An 18,839-nucleotide genomic window follows, 5' to 3' on the forward strand; every position below is an offset into this window, starting at 1 on the left:
TTGCGTCCCATTATAGTTTTAGAAGTAATGTTATATAAATGTTGCTTTTTATGATATTTAGTGTTTTTGATGTGTCCTAAATCTTTACCGCCTGAAACTATGCATCCTCCAACACCTCCTGTTGAAGACCCCTATATATATCCCCTATATGTTGACATATGGAGCCTTTTTAAATTTCACCTTTTCTGCAGGTAAACTTCCTAATCCAGTGATACTTGTTATGTATTTGACAAATTAAGACTCTGTTAAGATATTTCTCCATTATCTTTGAACAAATTCACTAAAATTAGCATGGTCATCCAAAAGAAGTTAATGGAAAAATGGTTTCCTCACACACAAACGGAGCGATTTTTACCTGAGTTGCAGATTTACCTGTTAATTAAAGTTGTTGTTTGACGTATAAGTCAAACAACAACTTTAATTAAAATTAATATTAACTTTCCATATTATTCTTGAGACTTATGTTTGATTTTGCGTATGAAGCTAATTTTCTACACATTTAATTGTCATAAATATCAATCTTGAAAAAATGTATGTACAACTTTTACCTGATTTGCAGACTTACCTGTTAATTAAAGTTGATATGTCACTGAACTTTTCAAATTCATCTCGGAATTTTATTATGGAGTTTTTCATAATTAATCAAGTGTAAGACAATCAACTCTGCCAATAAAAAATATATTTTACAATGATCTGAAGTAAGTGTCAATTGAAATTTCAATTAATTTAGACCATTAAACAATGGCGAGGAAATTAAAAAGCAGGGGTGTCATATGTCATCATAATTAGAGATTAAAGAGTTTAAGTTATAAGAGTCTGACCAGTCTGTTTCTATCAGGCATATTGGGCTGCATACATAATTTCAAATGTCTGTATTGAGTTCCATATTCATTGAAATATTCTTGGAGAACAAGGTGATATATGCCAGTGCTTTTTCCGAGGGCTTTCTGGGGCTGTTATTGGTCCCCATTCCCAATTGAAATTATTTCATTTTAAAGCCAAATTCCTCAAAATTTGCAGTTTACTCATGAACATTTTTTCCCAATTCACCAATTTTTTTCCCAAAATGAGACAAAAAGGACCCTTCCCAAACCAGTGAGAAAAAGCCCTGCAGGCCGTCTTTTGGTAACCGAGTTAGAACTATTGACCAACGTAAGCTTTTAGGGCCCAGTATGACTCATCCAACTCATGCTCACCTTACGTGTCTACCTGTACACATCTTCTCTGTATTAGTCATCGTGATGTCTAGATCGTATATTCTTCCTGGTAATGTCCCGATTGTCATTACTGTTTGACTTACGCGACCATATACAGATGTCCATACTGGTATCTGTTGTAAGCACACATTTATAAAACTAGGTATACTGTTGTCTTTGAAATCTGGCTGACATGTCCAGAAAAATCTTATGTGGTCCAGCCAGAAATCTGAACAATTAGGTAAGAAGAGGAGAAAAATATCATAATTGCTTTTCGATCCTGTGAACACTGATCAGTTTCGCATGCACTGGGGTGTATTATGAAGGACAATGTTGCATGGTAACGGAATTACTAAAAACATTATTAAAGTAGATCTACCTACCTGTCACTAATATTAGTTACTTGTCTTTTTAGTTTTAATTCATTTCATTCATCTCAGACTCTAAAATAATAATTAAAAAAAAAACCCACTTTTTCAATCTTGACTTTAATTGTGTAAGCGTATATTGTGTATGTGTATAGTGATGATATATTGTTGAGGATTCTGTCCTCAGTTGGCAAATCAATTGTGGTTTTTCATCCAGTAGATGTAAATAATGAATTGGAAATATCTTATCATATATGTTTTTGATATGAATGAAGGAAAAATGAGTGCAAAAAAAATTGCAAGCCCTGTGAAAATACTTTATCAACCTCCTTTTGACGAAATACCTTGAACAACATAATTAAAAAGAAAATACATATCTCTTTCTAAAATTTTGCAAAAGTATAGTTTTCCCCCAAAATTGGAAGAATTAGAAAGTATGAATGTGTAAAATGATGTCCGTGTATACGTAGGTACATTGTATTTATATTTCATTGGTATTTCTTTTCACAGATGACTGTGACAATAAATTCACCCAGATACGAGAAAAGAGTGAGCCAGAAGGTCACAGTAGTACCCGGTCATTCATCATACTCGGATTCATCTTTGTTGCCTCCATTCTTGCCTTGGGGATCGTTTACCTAAGATTCCCCAAGCTTGCCGAGTGAGTAGTCTTTTCATGGTCCTCTCACAGAATTGTCTTATCTCTAGAGAGGGCCAGGGAAATTTTCAGGTTTGTAGTCAACCACTGATAATTTAGTCACAAAATTATGATAAAAAATTTATGTTCATAATGAAAATATTTTTTATTTACAATGTATTTGAATGAATCTGCACTAATTAATTATTACACTAGACTGCATTAAACCTTAAGGGATAAATTCGTCTATAGATATGTTTAATAGTTACTATGGTGATTAATCGTAGTTAATGAAAAATATACATGTATTTATACCTATTATTAAAATCTGTCTTAAATGATATTAAATCACATTCTCTTATATAACCATGGACATTTTTCGGCATAGCCGTCTAATTTTGTTTTGGCCCCGGATATGACGCGACAGGTGGCGTTACTGGTCAAGATAAAGTATGTGATTGGTCAATGTAGCGGTCAATGCAAAATGCAGATATACAGTTAAAAACGAAACAAAGTTAAAGGGACCTCACGGTAAACCAATATTTATTTTGTATTTTTTATCATATTATTGGGTATATCTTTAAAAAAAATAACCTCTGAACAATAACCATTCGAATTTGATGATGTATGTACATAAAAACATCAATTATCAATTATTAAAAGGTTATCACAATTCGCTGATCAACAATCTGAATATGCAAAAATTTTGTGACATATACGATAAACGCATGCGCACAACAAACTAAAACACATGGAAACAAAAATGGCTTCCAATGTGAATCGACTGCGGTTGAAAACGATAACAGCTTCCGCAATGAAGAGAATAATAGGAAAATGGGTCAAACACAATCCTAGAATTAAACTTGGGAAGCAGTACAATAGACTGTAACAGTTCAAACATGAAAACAGCAGTAATACGGACGCCGCTTGTATTCTGCTTGATTGTTTGATAGTAGGTCATGACAATCTCGGTAATATTTACACAAACTCGGTAAGATTTCCACAATCTCGGTAATATTTACACAAACTCGGTAATATTAACACAAACTCGGTAATAGTTCCACAAACTCGGTAATATTTATACAGTCTGTACCAGTACATCGCTACTGTCACTATACTATATGAGCAATGTTTACACTTATTTACACATACAATATGTGTGCCGTAATATATACAGAACGTGTTATTTAACATTTAAACCACTGTATAATATCGTTATCCAAATAACCCAGATGGAATATAGATATCGCCTTGTAAACTATCGTGTGTTTGTGCTGCCACGATTTCAAAACAGTCACGTAATGATTTAAAATAATTTCCACGCTAAATTTAGAGGGGGATTCCCAACTAAATTGAGTGGTCAAGCTGGACATAGGGATTGACTGTGAACATTGGGACAGCACAGAAACATAACTGAAAAGGAACAAAACGCGTACATTCAGTGAAAATTGCAACATTTTTACCGTGATGTCCCTTTTAAATTGAATGCAAGCTGAATAAGTGGATGCATCTATTCAAATGACACATTTGCAGTCTTATTATCACCAAAAATGATTCAAACTGATATAATTTTGTTATCCGTGCTGAAACTGCGCATTTATTAATTACAATGTAGTTCGTTAACTTATATCACCAGTAGTTTTACATTATAACCACCAGCATTAAAACTATGCCGTTTATCTTTTTTAAAGATATTTCTTGTTTGTCTTAACACTTGTGACTAAGCAATTGTTGTCCAAGCTGTGTGGAGATATCTGGAACAAAAATGGAGGAAAATGTGACTGGTTGCATTGTACCACAGAATCTTAAAGAACATATCTGATGAACTTCAATGAACTTCAAAGATCTTCAATGAAATTTATAAATTCTCTGATTATGCAAAAAATCTCTACATCAATGGAGGAAGTACAAATTTAATGAAAATTGTGAAATCTTAAAAACAAAGAGAGAACTAAGAGTAGTCAATGGCAAAAAGCTCAGGATAAGTTGTTTTTTCCTGATTATGAAAACATTTACCGGTTCCTTATATAAAATAACCACAAAAGAGATGCAGTCTTATGTAAATATTTGAAGCTAACTCCTGGTATTTTACTTTCAGAGACGAAAAACAGTATATCAAACTTCCTAGAGATATAGATGACGCCAAGAACCTTGGCAAAGTATTGTCACGTTATAAAGAAGACCATTATTACCAGGTGTTGGGAGCCTATTTTATTGTATATGTGTTGTATCCTTTTTGATCAGCTCAAAGCTGGAAATCTTAAGCAAAATAATATTTTTGGACCCAATTTTGTACAATTCATTTTAATATACAGATTACCGGTACTGTATATGATAAACTTGACCACCTATTATTCTTAAATTTTGCTTGTAGTATTTATATTTTCGGTCATCCTAGATATTGATACTCCCTTTGTATCCGTTTTTTATTTTCTAATTTGTTATAAGGTTTGAAGTCAAAGGCTTCACATGACCGCTTTTGAAATAAAAATCTTGTATACAAAATATCTCATGAACTCATGGACAGATTTATTTTATTGTTGATGAGTATATCTTTGTGAGTCTTCAACCTTTACTTTCATATTTCATGTATTTTGTACCATATTTACATGTGTGAGATACTAGACTTCCTTAACTCTGACTCAGTTTACAGTCCTTTGCTATACCAGGGTCTATATTCCTCAGTATATTGTCTGGATTCCTGTTCTCATTTTCTATAGCACTGTTCCTTGTATGTTTGGTAAGTAGTCTCCCTTTATCACTCTTCAAAGGTCAGAAGTCAGGACAGACAAATGTCTCTGGTGTCAAAGGTCAATGTCTATAAATAGAACTTTGATGTTTATTATTTCTGCAATACTATGCTTTACATATGTATATAATATGACACATGTAAACACTTCCTTAAGGTACTGGTCACATTTGATTTTTTTTTAGTTTGTTGGAGTGTAATATTGAGAGAAGACAAATATAAGCATTGACAATAAAATTATTTATTGATTTATTGAACCATAAGTTAGAAAAAAAAATCTGAAAAAAATCATAATTTATTATATAAATTGTGTTTTCATTGTAATTAGTTATATTTTCCAGAACAAATTAATACAGTTAATAATGATATTGTTTTTTCAGTGTTCTGCTTTAGGTGCCTCCTTTTGCTATCTTTTGTCCTATTTAGTCGGACGAAGACTTGTACAGAAATACTTTCCAGAGAGAGTAGCTGAATGGCAATCTCATGTAAGTTATAATCATAGTTTAACACTTGGAAGGAAGTCGAGTGGATGTGAGTGATAAATTTAGAAAATGATTGAATGAAAACGCATCTAAGTGATGATTTAGGTATAGAGGAATTGTATTAAATGTGTTTGAGGGATACATTCAGTAAATTAAAAAGATAACTGAATGGATACCAGTATGATCTGATGATAAATGTAGAGGAGAGCAGAATGTCTATTTCTGAGATGACTTGAGGCAATAATTATGAATACCGTTTGTATTAAAGGTGAATAGACAGGGCATCCAGTTGACCCTTGAGAGTATGTTTTTGACTCTCCAAAATCAGATTTGACTTTTGAGTTTGATGTTTTGACCCTTCATATTTCTGAGAAATGTTGATTTGACTTCTGAAATTTCTAAAAGTCAAGGGTTAACTGGATGGCCAGCTGAACAATAGAAATTTAATTTCAATGTTCTCGTTACAGGTATTGCATTGTTACAGTTTCCCTGCGATTGTACTGTATACATGAATCCAGTTGTGAATTTTATTTAATTTTTTTTTCAGGTAAATAGACATCGGGAACATTTATTGAACTACATCATTTTTCTGAGAATCACACCATTTTTGCCAAATTGGTTCATCAATATTACCGCGCCAGTGATCAACGTTTCTCTTCTACCATTCTTCTGTGGAACATTTTTTGGTAAGTTTCTCAATTTGTAGTGTATGCTACCAAAATGTACTGTACTATGTCATTTTAACACAGAGAAAACAACCAAATTTATCCAGCAATAAGCCAGTGTCTGGTAAATAAACCCACCCATGTCTATTACACCTGAAAGCAATGCCAACACATAGTACTGTATATCGTTTTTTTTAGTGTATGCCAAATTTCGCGTTTTCTATACAAATTTTTAAATTTTATTTTATTGCCTTCAATAAGCCCACCCCCTGCTTTGAGACAGGGTTTAGAGGCTGGGATGAGGTTCCTTGACTTAATAGTCCCCTACCGGTGAAACTGAAGGGTACATAGGTTTTCTCTCTGTCCATCTTGTACGTATGTCACTAACGCCAAAGTTTGTCAGCATTCTAGCGGCTTCATTCCTTGAAGGATATTGATCACACTTCCCACAATGATAAAAGACAAGAATGTATAGCACAAATTCAAGTTTCAGGGTATTTAGGTCAAGGTCACTGTTACTATTTTTAGTCTGGGTCTGACAACATGAAGTGAGAGCTTGTGGCAGCTTGTATGTGTACTGTACTGTGACTCCCATCATTAGGACTTCTGGTGTATGACATCTGTTTAATATTTCATCTTTTAATAATAACTTCTGGCAAATATTCACAAACATCTTAAGGACATGCATTATAAAGATATATAGAGGTCATGTACTTCAACAGTGTTGGCGGAATACACAGCAAAAAAGTTATGACATGCTTGCATCGCAGTCGACACAATAACAAAAGATGTTAGATAGACTGACCAGTTACATGTATGTTAAAAAAGTAGAGGTCAAGAGGCTTCAAGTCTGAAAAAGTTGCACTTAAAAGTAGATAAAGAGACTGATAAGATGTATATATCGATAAACAAATTAAAGTTCTGTATGTTTTTAAATTTCTATGAAACGTAAATATCATGCCTGCATCCTTCTGTCTGTGTGTCAACATTTAGTTAATGTTTTGCTGCAAGTTTCTTCAGTGGTCTAAAGTTCAGTCAGGTCGTGTTAGTTATTGTCCCAATTTTGGCATCAGTGTTTTTGTGGGGTCGAACAATGGTGATGTGCATTCAATTTGTGCAAAGGATTTTTTTCCCAAATTTTTTTACACAATTTAAACTTCACCTTTTTCGGACAATTTTTTTTCACTTGAAGTTTTTGAATAGGGTCAGACAGATGTTATTTCATAATTTTTCAATGTAATTCATATATAAAAACTTAAAAAAAAATAATATGTTGTTTTTACTTTAGGAGTGGCACCTCCATCCTTTGTGGCGATCCAGGCTGGGACAACGTTACAAAAACTGACCTCGTCGGGGGACGCAGTTTCCTGGACCTCTCTCATCATCCTTTCAATCTTTGCCTGTTTGTCTCTACTTCCTGTTTTCCTAAAGAACAAACTCAAGGCCAAATTTGATTGATAATTACTGAAACTTAGACCACTTTGTATTTATAATGCATAATGTAGATTTTCTTGTACTGTAATTAAACAGACAATGGTATGTATATATGTATTATTCTGGTAATATTCCATATACCCACATTCAACAGAAATAAAAACTTTAAGAAGTGACAGAGTGAAAAAAATCCAGGTCCAATTTCTGGGGCCAGTAGATTTGGTCTATATCGGCAAGCAAATCTTCAAATCTTGGTGACTACTTGCCTGATTGACAAGTGCAAAATTTCGCAACATTTTTACCTTTTTCTTGGAGTAATTTAAGATACTGGTTACTACTAATTCAGTATGGGCAAGCACTTTTCAGTCCAAACTGCCCAAAGGACCAGTGATGCTGAGTTTGTTTTCCTCCCCCGAGAGGGCATCTTGGGTATTTATTTGTCTGGTCTTTCTATACAAATAATGAATAATTTTTCTTTCCTAATAAATGCATAACAAAAGCTATCAATTTGTTGAAAAATGAACTATCAACTGGCCTCATTTTCGTCAGCATTCCTTAATATGGGGATGAATTTTGAGATTTAAGGAGACACATCTAGTTAAGGAACATGTAAGTCTGTAATGTTTTCATGTGGAAAATTTGAATGGAAGGAATTTCGTGAAGGAATATTGATGAACTATATTGCCAGTTTAAATAGCCAAGGTCCTTCCTTTTAGAAACTGAATCAAATTTAACCAATATTATAACTACCCACCAATCTGTTAGTCAAATTTTGAGATTGAAACTTTTAAAGTGATATTAATACTTTATGATACTGACTATAAGTGACTAATATGAATTTAAATACAATTTCTGAAATAATGGCACAATAATTTTGTATCTTATGTAGGTTGGGATCACTCTTATTATGTAAATAATGTAATTTTTATCTCCTGTTTTCACCAATATTTAATTTGCTTTATAACCATCTTTTGAAATTTAAAACATTGGTCAATTGTAGTGATTAGATCATTTAAATATGTTGTTTTGTCACTATGATATTTGTTTTATTTATATTTAAATGGCCATATTTCCCAAGCAAAAATACATCTGTTATTATGTATACTTTTGGTGGATAGGAAGGTTTTTTGATATCTACATATACAAATGTACCATAATTTTGGTCAGCAGAGGTCTGGATGGCAGGAGTTCATGTTTTAACCATTATGATAAATTGAGAATACAGACAAACAATTAAAATCCTATCACAATAGAGTTTTGAAAACAATTAGGAAATGAGAGTAAAATGAACAAAATGTTCATGTTACATGGAAAGTACAATGCAAATAAGACCAGGTGTTTCAGAAGAATAAGCATCTTCTGCCTCATAGACAACATCCACTAGTTATGTCTAGACATAGACAACACTCGCCATGCAATGTCAAATCCAGGTTATTTGACAACCCCAAAATGACAACAGAACCCCTAGGCATATCAATGAGCATATACATGTATCACATGTAACAACATATCGAAAAAAAAAAAAATCATGAGGAAAACAAAATTTTCCTAAAGAGATCATGATATCACCCATAAACCTGTGTCGTGGGCTACGTTAGCCTGAATCTCTTAAATTCCTATGTCGTTGCTATGTAACAAGCGTCATTTACCGACACAAGATTTAACTAAAACTTTAGATTAATTATTTTTCAAGACTTGCTCATACGTCTCAAAATATTTTTCTGCCGTGTCAAATTAATGAACATAACATTGAAATGTACCGGTATATTTCAAAGTACCGACACACAAAAATAAGTTTGCTCAACTGAAAACAAAAATCACATCTCCGTCCCTTTTCATATTCTGATATTTCTCAACATACTGTCTATTTTTCGTTTAAAATATCCTAAAAAGAAAATTTCCTTATCAAGAAAAAAAATTAATGCTCCCAAATTTTGTTTGATATTAACAAAGACATATTGTGACCCATCTGGCCCTGCATTTTGTTTGTCGGTAGATTAAAATCTTAGAAATTAAGATGAAATTTAAGTATTCTTGACCGCTTTGATCTGATTTGTCATTGGAAATAATTTAAATTTTGTATCTTATGTTGTAATTTTTGCTGTTTTACATGTAAGTTATACCATATCATTAAGCATATCACACATTTGAGTATTGTTTCTGTATTTTTCAATTTCTGAAAATACTACAGTTAACCAGCTTATTTTTGCTGTGACTTATTTTCGCGGGGTTTTTTTGTTTTTTTTTTGCCTAAATAACTTCTACACAGCAATTTAATTTTCATTTATTTTCAATCATAAATCAGGATATTGAGGACCAGTATCTGATTCCGTTTGTCCAATACATGTACATTGTATATCTGTTTCTCATTTTATTTTTAAAGTTAATAATTAAAGTTTTTGTTATTGCTGTATGTATATCTTAATTATCCACCATATATAAAATAATTATTATTTCTCAAGATTTATAACACAGCAGTTGCCTGTCTGTAGACTAGAGGCATAAACCCAAGTTTACATGTAAAAGGCCTATTATATCTGTAATTGAAACTATTTGGAGGTGCTTAATTTTCACGAATTTTAAACCTGTGAAATGCGCTAAAATTAATTGCACAGAAAAAATAAGTTGGCTTACAATATTTCTGGTTGGTATTAAAAATTACATTTTAAAATCAATTTGACAACACAATCTTTTTGAACTGTCTTCAGAGGTCCGATAAAGGATCTTGATCATACAATTAAATACAAAAACTCGTTATCATTTACAGATTCATTGGTTGGACCATGCCCCCATTTTTAGTGGGTTTTTTTTAAGAATGTTTCATTTTCAGTATCTGTCAGTATACATAAATATTAGCTTTGGCATGTTCAAGGCCTGTTATACATGTTGCTATACCAGTATACATTGATCCTGTTAAATCAATTTATGAGCAGACTTCCACAAACTTATCAAAATAAAATACCTGTCCTTTTTAAACAGCGTTTTGAAATTGTATTTTATTACCGATATCTGCTGCTTAGTTATGAACAATGATTTTTGTCCTAGTTAATCTGCCACAGTATAGTTGTATTTTAAGTCAAATCTACCTGATTAACTTGTGATATTTTTTTTGTCAACTTACCAAGTAAAATATATTTGATAGGCAAAATATGTAAAGTTTTATCTTAAATAGGGAACTTTGGATGATTTTTATAAAATCATATTCATTTTCCTCTATTGAGAAAGTCTTTTATTTTTTTTATATATATTAAAATACATGTTAGAAGATGCTACATTGTCGATAGTGTTACCACTACTTTTCACAAAAATGCGTTAAAAGGCATGATATATAAATATATCTAATTATTGATAAAACAAAGAAATTAAAACAAATAATTATGCACAAAAACAGTCACTTTATAGGCTGAAAATTACAAAATTTAGAGGCAGATCATGGTAGAATGTGATAACGGTAATTGTTTCTTCTATTGAAATTTAAAAGTGGAGGGTTGTTATAGTATGAAGTATGTAGCTTTTTTCATTGCACAAAATATGAAAAAGTCTTGTCGGCGACGTAGCAAATTACCATTAATGTAAAGATTTTTTTTTTTTTTTGTCTTTTCAGTTGTTTTTTTCTCAACTCTGATCCTCATCATGCATTTGTTTCATCATAGTTATGAAGATACTTGTTACTATATACACAAAACTGTACATATCTTCAGATTTGACTTTTAATGTATACGCCTTGCTTATAAAGGGAGCAACAGAGATATTAATGCTGCTGTTTGGTTCGAATAATGAACCATCTTATTTCGTAATACAGTGTATATATTTTTACCTCACTTTTAAAAGTTTAAAAGACAGGTGCTTGCTGTGGATTGGAAAGTATTATTGTACAATGGTACAGAATGATGGGAATTTTTTCGGTAGTTTCTTTGAAGTATAACTTAACACCAGAGACTGGTGATACTGTAATAATTCTTGTAAAACTGACTTTCCTGACACTAGATTAAACATGAATGCTCGCAATATTTCATTTGCCTAGATAATACCAGTGATATTTGGGTGACAACAGGAAATATACTGTAGTAGACTCATTGTTTGACTAACTTTGGTCATGAGAAATTATTAATTTACTGTATTTATCCTCCAATAAGCCCCTCCTCCAGTGTTAAAGTTCAGTACTCTATTTATCCTCCAATAAGCCCCTCCTCCAGTGTTAAAGTTTAGTACTGTATTTATCCTCAAGTAAGCCCCTCCTCCAGTGTAAAAGTTTAGTACTGTATTTATCCTCAAATAAGCCCCTCCTCCAGTGTTAAAGTTTAGTACCGTATTTATCCTCAAATAAGCCCCTCCTTCAGTGTTAAAGTTCAGTACGATATTTATCCCTCCCTTATTGAAAAAGTTAATATTCAAGTTTGGGTACAGCTTATTTTTGAACCAATTTCAGCTTACTATTTTAAAATTGACGGTTCTGCAAACTGAAGGTTTATTTGTGGACAGGGGCTGATTTGGGGTTAAATATGGTATGAGAATATTGTATTCAGTTTAATGTCATGAAAGAAATTTTCATCATCGAATGCTTCCTGGTGACCATGTATCATTATCTATACATTGTATTTACAATATTTCTTCACACATTTCATGGTATTTAAGTATGTTCACAAGACATTTCAAGCAGGGAAATTAAAATCATATCAGATTTTTTGTAATACATGTATTTGTGCTATTTTAACTATGATATTGTTTCGTTAGATTTTACAGACAAAAAAACCGAAATATCTTCATGGGACATGGTTGTAAATTTCAATATTTTCCTTCAAATTCGTTACTGCAAAAATTGTACCAGTCAATCTTGAATACATTTCTGTATATTGTTTGTATCACATCCATTAAATACATTGGTTGTTACGAGGGAAAACTTTTAATATTTGATGTTTTTATTCTTTTTTATTTAGCAAAATAACAAATTTAAAACATCCTGCATCAAAAGTACTGACATGATTATCTTATTGCTAAGTTTGGCAAGAAAAATCGGAGCTTTCATCATATAAATTTAGTCGGGCGATAAAATTACTACAAGATACTGAAATATTGTTTTGTTTCATCATTCTACTGAACAGTATTGGATATATTGGTGGGCTTATTACAAGACATGGGCTGACTGCCTGGTAAACATGGTACATACATTACAGCTCAATTACATAATGTTATAAAAATTTGTATTTCTTCCACCAATTACTACTATTATCATAGAAAGCGAGATAAATTAAATGAGGAGTGTTCTATTGAGATTTTACTGTGTAATCTGATCAATAAAAACAAATTTTACAACATAAGGGATATTATTGTGTAATAGCGCAGGATTAATTAAATTTAAATCACTGTCTCCGCTAGGGATCGAACCCGGAACCTCTGGCATACTAGTCTTACGCACAACTGATCGAGCTAAAGAAATCTCTCTAGCCGAGCGGTATATTGCGGCTAGTATTTACCAGGGTTACAATTGTTTAATAAATGCCCTCTACTATAATACTAGCCCTCTACATGGTGAGTCGGGACCAATTAATTCAGGACTTTAATGTCCGTCAATGATCTCTGGAAGATTTCACAATTTTGGAAAATTGATCGATTGGCATGCAGAACCATTCCAATATATTCATGAAAATACTTAAGGAAGTCGGTAAATTTTGTGCCTTTTTATAGCTCTTTTATTGATGATAAGTGTTAAACAATACATATACGTATAACAAGTTTGTAATTTTAGTTGTAAAATCTGATGTACCTATGTAGGGACTTAAATACAAAACACAAAATCAACTTAAAACATAAACTATGAAAATCATAAAACACACACACTTTATATACATATATACTCTGACAATTAATGTATACAATTCAGATGAATTCCTTAAAGATGTTCAATAAATAATTAAAGTCTTTAAAAATGAAATAATTTATCAAGCAAACAAGGTTAATTTTTACATCTGAATAAATCAAAATGACCAAAAATGGTATTTAACAGATTTTGTCAGACTTAGCACTATATGAAGTAACATTCTGGCAGGATTCATTAAAATTATTACAGACTTCCTGTAAGAATTAGAATTTTGGAAATTTTCCATAAGAAATAAAATTTAACAGACGTCGTGTAATAATTAAAATTTTACAGACTTCCTGTAAGAAGAGTTTGAGGAATCCTTAAGTTAATTTATTACATACTTCCTGTAATATTTACATTTGTACAGGATTCCTGTAATAAGTATATTACTTTGGTGCCGTAGTTAGAGTACTGACACATACCAGGGACAAATCCCTGTACATTTTACTTCAGAACTTATTTTAACACTTGCCATACATGTAACATTTTATTATTGATGTCTGTTTCTCATCTAATTTATTCTTATTAAAGGGACTTACATAATCTGTATGTTGTTTTGTTGTCTTCACAAGTTCCTAAAATAGCATGCTTGCCAACCCCTCCTGTTTTAGAAGGATAAAGTGATTCACAAGCAGATACAGGCCATTGCACCTTTTTCTGAACAAAGATTACAGGTAAAAAGGATTTCACAATTCTTCTTGATAAACAAAAAAATTATGTAAAATGTAAATACAAATTATGTTAATAAATTGCAATTAAATATGTTTTAAACATAATAACCTTTTGATATATAAAAATCTTTAATAAGGGTTGTATTGTGTTAAAAAATAATTTCTTGTACATCAATAAACTAGAATTGGATTGGTAACCAATAATTGATTTTACTGTGATATTCTGAAACAAAATATCAAGATCCTATAAATCTGATCAATGAATTGTGTGAGTACTTTAAATCAAGTCAGAAATAAACAGAATTTCAAGAGCATTTACAATTTAACTCCATAACACCAATGTTGGGACACCAAATGATCCTTGATCCACTCATAAATATAAACAAATTACTGACAAAAACAGACCTTAACACAAAGTCTAAACAATGACCATTGTTAGACAGAGATAAGATAATGTGATAATCCATTTCATGGAAAGGAAAAAAAACTTGCTGGAATATGTTAGATGGATAGATGTTCTTATGAAAGCCTTGCGATTGATATTTGCAAACCAAAGCTTATCAGATACAAAAATGGCAAATGAAGTGGTCCATACATTATACATTTTTAAACCATACTATGGTCAACAACATTTTGCAGCAATTGGGAAACAATTTCTATCAACTTATATGAATCACTCCTGTTGAGCCAGAGGGGTCTTGCTGTGGGGGGAAACCGGAATACCCAGAGAAAACCCATGTGGTTGGGCAGGTGACCTCCATATGATCCCTTTTCACTTCTGATCAGGGAATCGAACCCTGGTCGCCTAGGTGAAAAGTAAGGGCCTGTTCGTTTATGCGGACAAACCGGTTTGTCAGTTTTTAAATGTAATATTACAAACATATATCTTGACGGACCTGCAAATGTTAATACAGGCCTTGGGAGTCTTTGTCAAGGCTCGTCTGAAAACAATATAAAATCACCAGGTCCGTCATTGTTACATAAACGAATAACACCGGTCCAAGTGGTCTAACCGTTTGGACCGCAAAAACGAAAACGACCTAAATATGTGTTGCCAATGTGCCATCCGACCATCCATATCTACCCTAATTTATGGGAGCCTAAGGATAGGGGTCTATGGGTTAATCAACAGATATGTTATAATTTAGTACAAGTTTCAAGTACTTCACCAATCGTGGACTTTGAAGACCACAAGCTTAAGTTCCTGGTATAATAGTCCGTCCATTTTAAGCTCCAACTAATATTAAAACAGACACTAAGAACTAAGCAGTGTACATACTTACAACACCTAAACACACACAACAAAATTTTCTTGGTCTTAATTCAGAAATGGCCATTTGTCTGGCGTGTCTACATCAGACAAATGGGGCTATTAATTGTCAGACTCGTTCAACAAGGATTTGATCTGTTGAACTTTGACCTGTTTTCGACTTGTATATAAGTCAGTATGACTAATATAAAATTGACTGTTGTGTTGGTACAGAGTATTTGATTTATACTTCAGAAGGATCAGAATCAATCGGAAGTTCAGGAAATCCTTCCTTCGTCCTGGTGACTTTAATTGTCCCCAGAGTCAAACCGTCGCTCATGAAGTCTTCAGAGTTAACGTCAAATTCATGAGTGATTCTAACAGTCTCATGTGACTGTTTCATTTCCTCAATGACATTCTTACTCTGTTTGACTGCTTCAATTCCTCGCTGGTAAGAAGTAATAACCTGGACCGGGTCATCTGAAGCTAACGCTGCCTCTGTTGACGCTCTGGCAGCCTCCATTTCAGACTTCATGGAGAGACATTGTTCCATCTTTGCTTGTATCTGATTCCTTTGCTCTCTAACATTCTGATGGACTCTGTCTGTAAGTTCCTGTTGTAATTTATCCAGTCGTTCATCAAACTCTGCTCTCAGATTCTGGGAAGTTTGCAGGAGATGTCCTTTATGATCGGACAACAGCTGTAGTCTTCGTCCATAATCACTGATGAGCGCTTCAATGTCACTTGCTAAAGAAGCAGCAGAATTTTCAACTTGACCATCAGAATCCCGATTTTCTAAAACTGGTGTCGCTGAAACATCAGCACCAGAACTGCCAGCAATTTCTACATCAGTGACTGTAGTTGGGTTTTCTGTTTCTTCACCAGATGGCTCTGTTGGCTCTGCAGAAGGCTGCTGAGAACCAGAACTATTATTACCATTTGAGCCGTTTCCTTTCCTCCTGTTTTTTCTTCCTCTCGGCATTATGATTTAGATTACCATCAAGTTTATCTGTAGATAAAACAAAAATATGTATACCAATCAGAACAAATGTGTAATCTACTAAAAAAAATTAAGCTAACATGATATTTGGTTTTAATAAAATTATCAATATCATTTTATGATCAATCTAACATGAGTTCTAAGAGCATAGTGCACATCATTGGGACTCAAATTAATCAATGCAAATCAAAGGATTAAGATCTATAAACTAGTGTGTAATCCCTAGATGACTTCTTTTATCATTAGCTTATTCACTGGTTCGCCGCTCTACCGACTGAGCTAAAGGGAAATTAATTCCTCCTTGTGCGAAACTAAGGTGACCATATCACTATGTACACTATTTACAATTAAAACTTGCCACACTACTCTCCCCTTTTCAAATCTGTTCACCCTCGGACACACATTAACCCGGGTTTTATCTCCAATGAAGCCGGGCCCCCATTCTCCTATAGCTTGTACTTGGGAGTGGTCAACGGCACCAAATGTAACAACAGTGTGGTTCCAAGGGGGATCGAACCCGTAACCCTTACTGGTCTGCCGCTCTACTTACCGAGCTAATTTAAAGGGAAATCCCCCCCCCCCCCCCCCCCATGAGGCAAGAAGGCGACATATCACCATGTACACCATTAACAATTAAAACATGCCACAATTGTAATCGTTTGGTCAGTAATGAATGCATTCGAAATAGATGCAGAATTATTATTGGGGAATGTGTTTTACAACAACTGAACAGGGACTATGGGGGCCACAGCTTTTTATCACTTATGTGGTACAATCTAACAATCTAATTTATCTGAGCTGTGGTTATTTTTAGAATTAACTTATAGGCCTAGCCTTATATATCTTGTTTATAGGCCTATTATCATGCAGAGAATATCATTATTACTGTCACGCGCTAAAATGTGACGTGGATATATTATAAAACTTTATCGTGAAGTATAAGATAGCCTAAAGGAAAGAAATCTCTCTTCCCACGCACTCTCATTGTCTGGAACCTGCTTGACGAGAAGACTGTCAATAACACTTTCAAGGTCTCAGTCATTGCTTGACTCCAGCAATACTAAGTGTCATGCACCCTCCCCCCTTCTCCTCCCATATGCATTAAATGACCCCGCATTGTAAGTATATAGACAACTCACTAAGCATTACTTTCAATTTCCAATTGCTTTATACACTGACAATTTAGGCCTGAGCAGGTAGTCCCACTAGTACTGTATCCTTACTAAGAATGCGGCGAACTCAGTTACTTTAAAAGTAGGTAGGGTTCAATCAGCGACGTACGATTGGGTTTTATCATGTAAGATGTGACTTTGGCAACAAATGTCTAATTACCTTAGAGAATGGTACGAAATAATTTCCACAGATAACACGTCCGGTCACGAAGTTGTTTGTATCCGGAAAAATGTGAGGGGAGACAACTTGTAGGCCTATTATCTATGTAAGGGGAATAACTCGTGATTCCTTAGACGATTGTCCCGTTGGTCCCTGCTACTTACCAGTCTCTGGTTCAAACGATTTAAATATTTTTTCTTGAATGAAAAATGCACACTCCTGTCCAAAATGAGAAATGAAGTCTTAGGAATTAATACTAAAGTACACAACCACAGGTGCTCGGTTTCGAGATTTCGAGTAACATTTGACATCAGTTAACAACCACAGCACTATAGATTAGTATTTATATACATTCTGAAATCTTATAAAAATCGGGATTATCAATGTATAAAAAGGAGTATACATCGATAACCCCGATTTTTATAAGATTTCAGAATGTATATGAATACTTAATTTATAGTGCTGTGGTTGTTAATTGATGTCAAATGTTACTCGAAATCTCGAAACTGAACCCATGTGTACATAACAAGAATTTAAATTTACAAATGCGTCTAAGTTCTTTTGCTGTATTTTTTATTTGTTAAATTAGGAAACTTTTCCCGGCTTAAACGACGGTTATTTTTCACTTTCCGTAGTTTCTGATGTTGCATATAGTACTTGACGTGACGTCAGATTGCATTTACTGTCAGTATGAATGCAATCTGGATGATAGATATTCGTGTGGTTCCATTTCAGAGACTATCTTGAAACTATTATCGTGTTAAATATGAAAATGATAATCATTTAAATGATTGTCACATTAAATTCGTCCAAGTGATAATTTTGCATATACAATGTATGTCACCAGTGTGATAAATCACACGGAGCGGTTTCCACTGGCACCTGTCAGAAATTTATTGTGGCGTCATAATTACATTTACAATTACAATTACATTTAATATCCTGTCGCAATTAGATTTCACCCTCAAGCTTTAAAACCTGTCAGAATGTCAGTTTTCTGAGCTCTGTCATAATAGATATATTAAATTTGTTTTCACTTCATATGTGATTTCATGGAACTCGGATCGACTTTTTTTTAATTTTCGCTTGCCAACACCGGCAGAAAAAACTTTTAACAAATCGTTTATTATTACTATTATTATTTTTGCATGCCAACGCTCGCTGATAACTTTTAAGACTTGTTTTATAAAATGTCA

The 18,839-nt window shown here is 33.2% G+C and overlaps 2 protein-coding genes across 6 annotated transcripts in view; one reads left to right on the top strand and one right to left on the bottom strand.

The window, feature by feature from the left end:
- LOC117336446 (transmembrane protein 41B-like) overlaps window positions 1-13,936 on the top strand; it is a 20,740-nt gene extending 6,804 nt beyond the window's left edge. For 3 of the 5 annotated variants that reach the window (XM_033896963.1, XM_033896962.1, XM_033896964.1), the window contains exons 2-7: window positions 2,075-2,225; window positions 4,300-4,428; window positions 4,848-4,941; window positions 5,331-5,435; window positions 5,980-6,118; window positions 7,386-13,936. In XM_033896963.1, coding sequence (XP_033752854.1) covers window positions 2,075-2,225; window positions 4,300-4,428; window positions 4,848-4,941; window positions 5,331-5,435; window positions 5,980-6,118; window positions 7,386-7,555 — 788 coding nt within the window. In that variant the 3' untranslated portion in view covers window positions 7,556-13,936. The other 2 variants (XM_033896965.1, XM_033896966.1) reach the window with 2 other exon arrangements.
- LOC117336448 lies at window positions 10,335-17,735 on the bottom strand. Its single transcript, XM_033896967.1, has 2 exons — window positions 17,644-17,735; window positions 10,335-16,320 (listed from the first exon to the last, which is right to left on the bottom strand). Exon 2 carries the CDS (start codon window positions 16,291-16,293, stop codon window positions 15,556-15,558), a length of 738 nt encoding a protein of 245 aa, XP_033752858.1. The 5' UTR covers window positions 16,294-16,320; window positions 17,644-17,735; the 3' UTR covers window positions 10,335-15,555.
- Window positions 17,736-18,839: the final 1,104 nt, after the last annotated feature.

This window comes from Pecten maximus, chromosome 10, assembly GCF_902652985.1.
Source record: "Pecten maximus chromosome 10, xPecMax1.1, whole genome shotgun sequence".
NCBI lineage: Eukaryota > Metazoa > Mollusca > Bivalvia > Pectinida > Pectinidae > Pecten > Pecten maximus.

Bases quoted from the DNA above. Each gene is read 5' to 3' on its own strand.
- LOC117336448 (XM_033896967.1), bottom strand. From the start codon at position 16,293: ATGCCGAGAGGAAGAAAAAACAGGAGGAAAGGAAACGGCTCAAATGGT.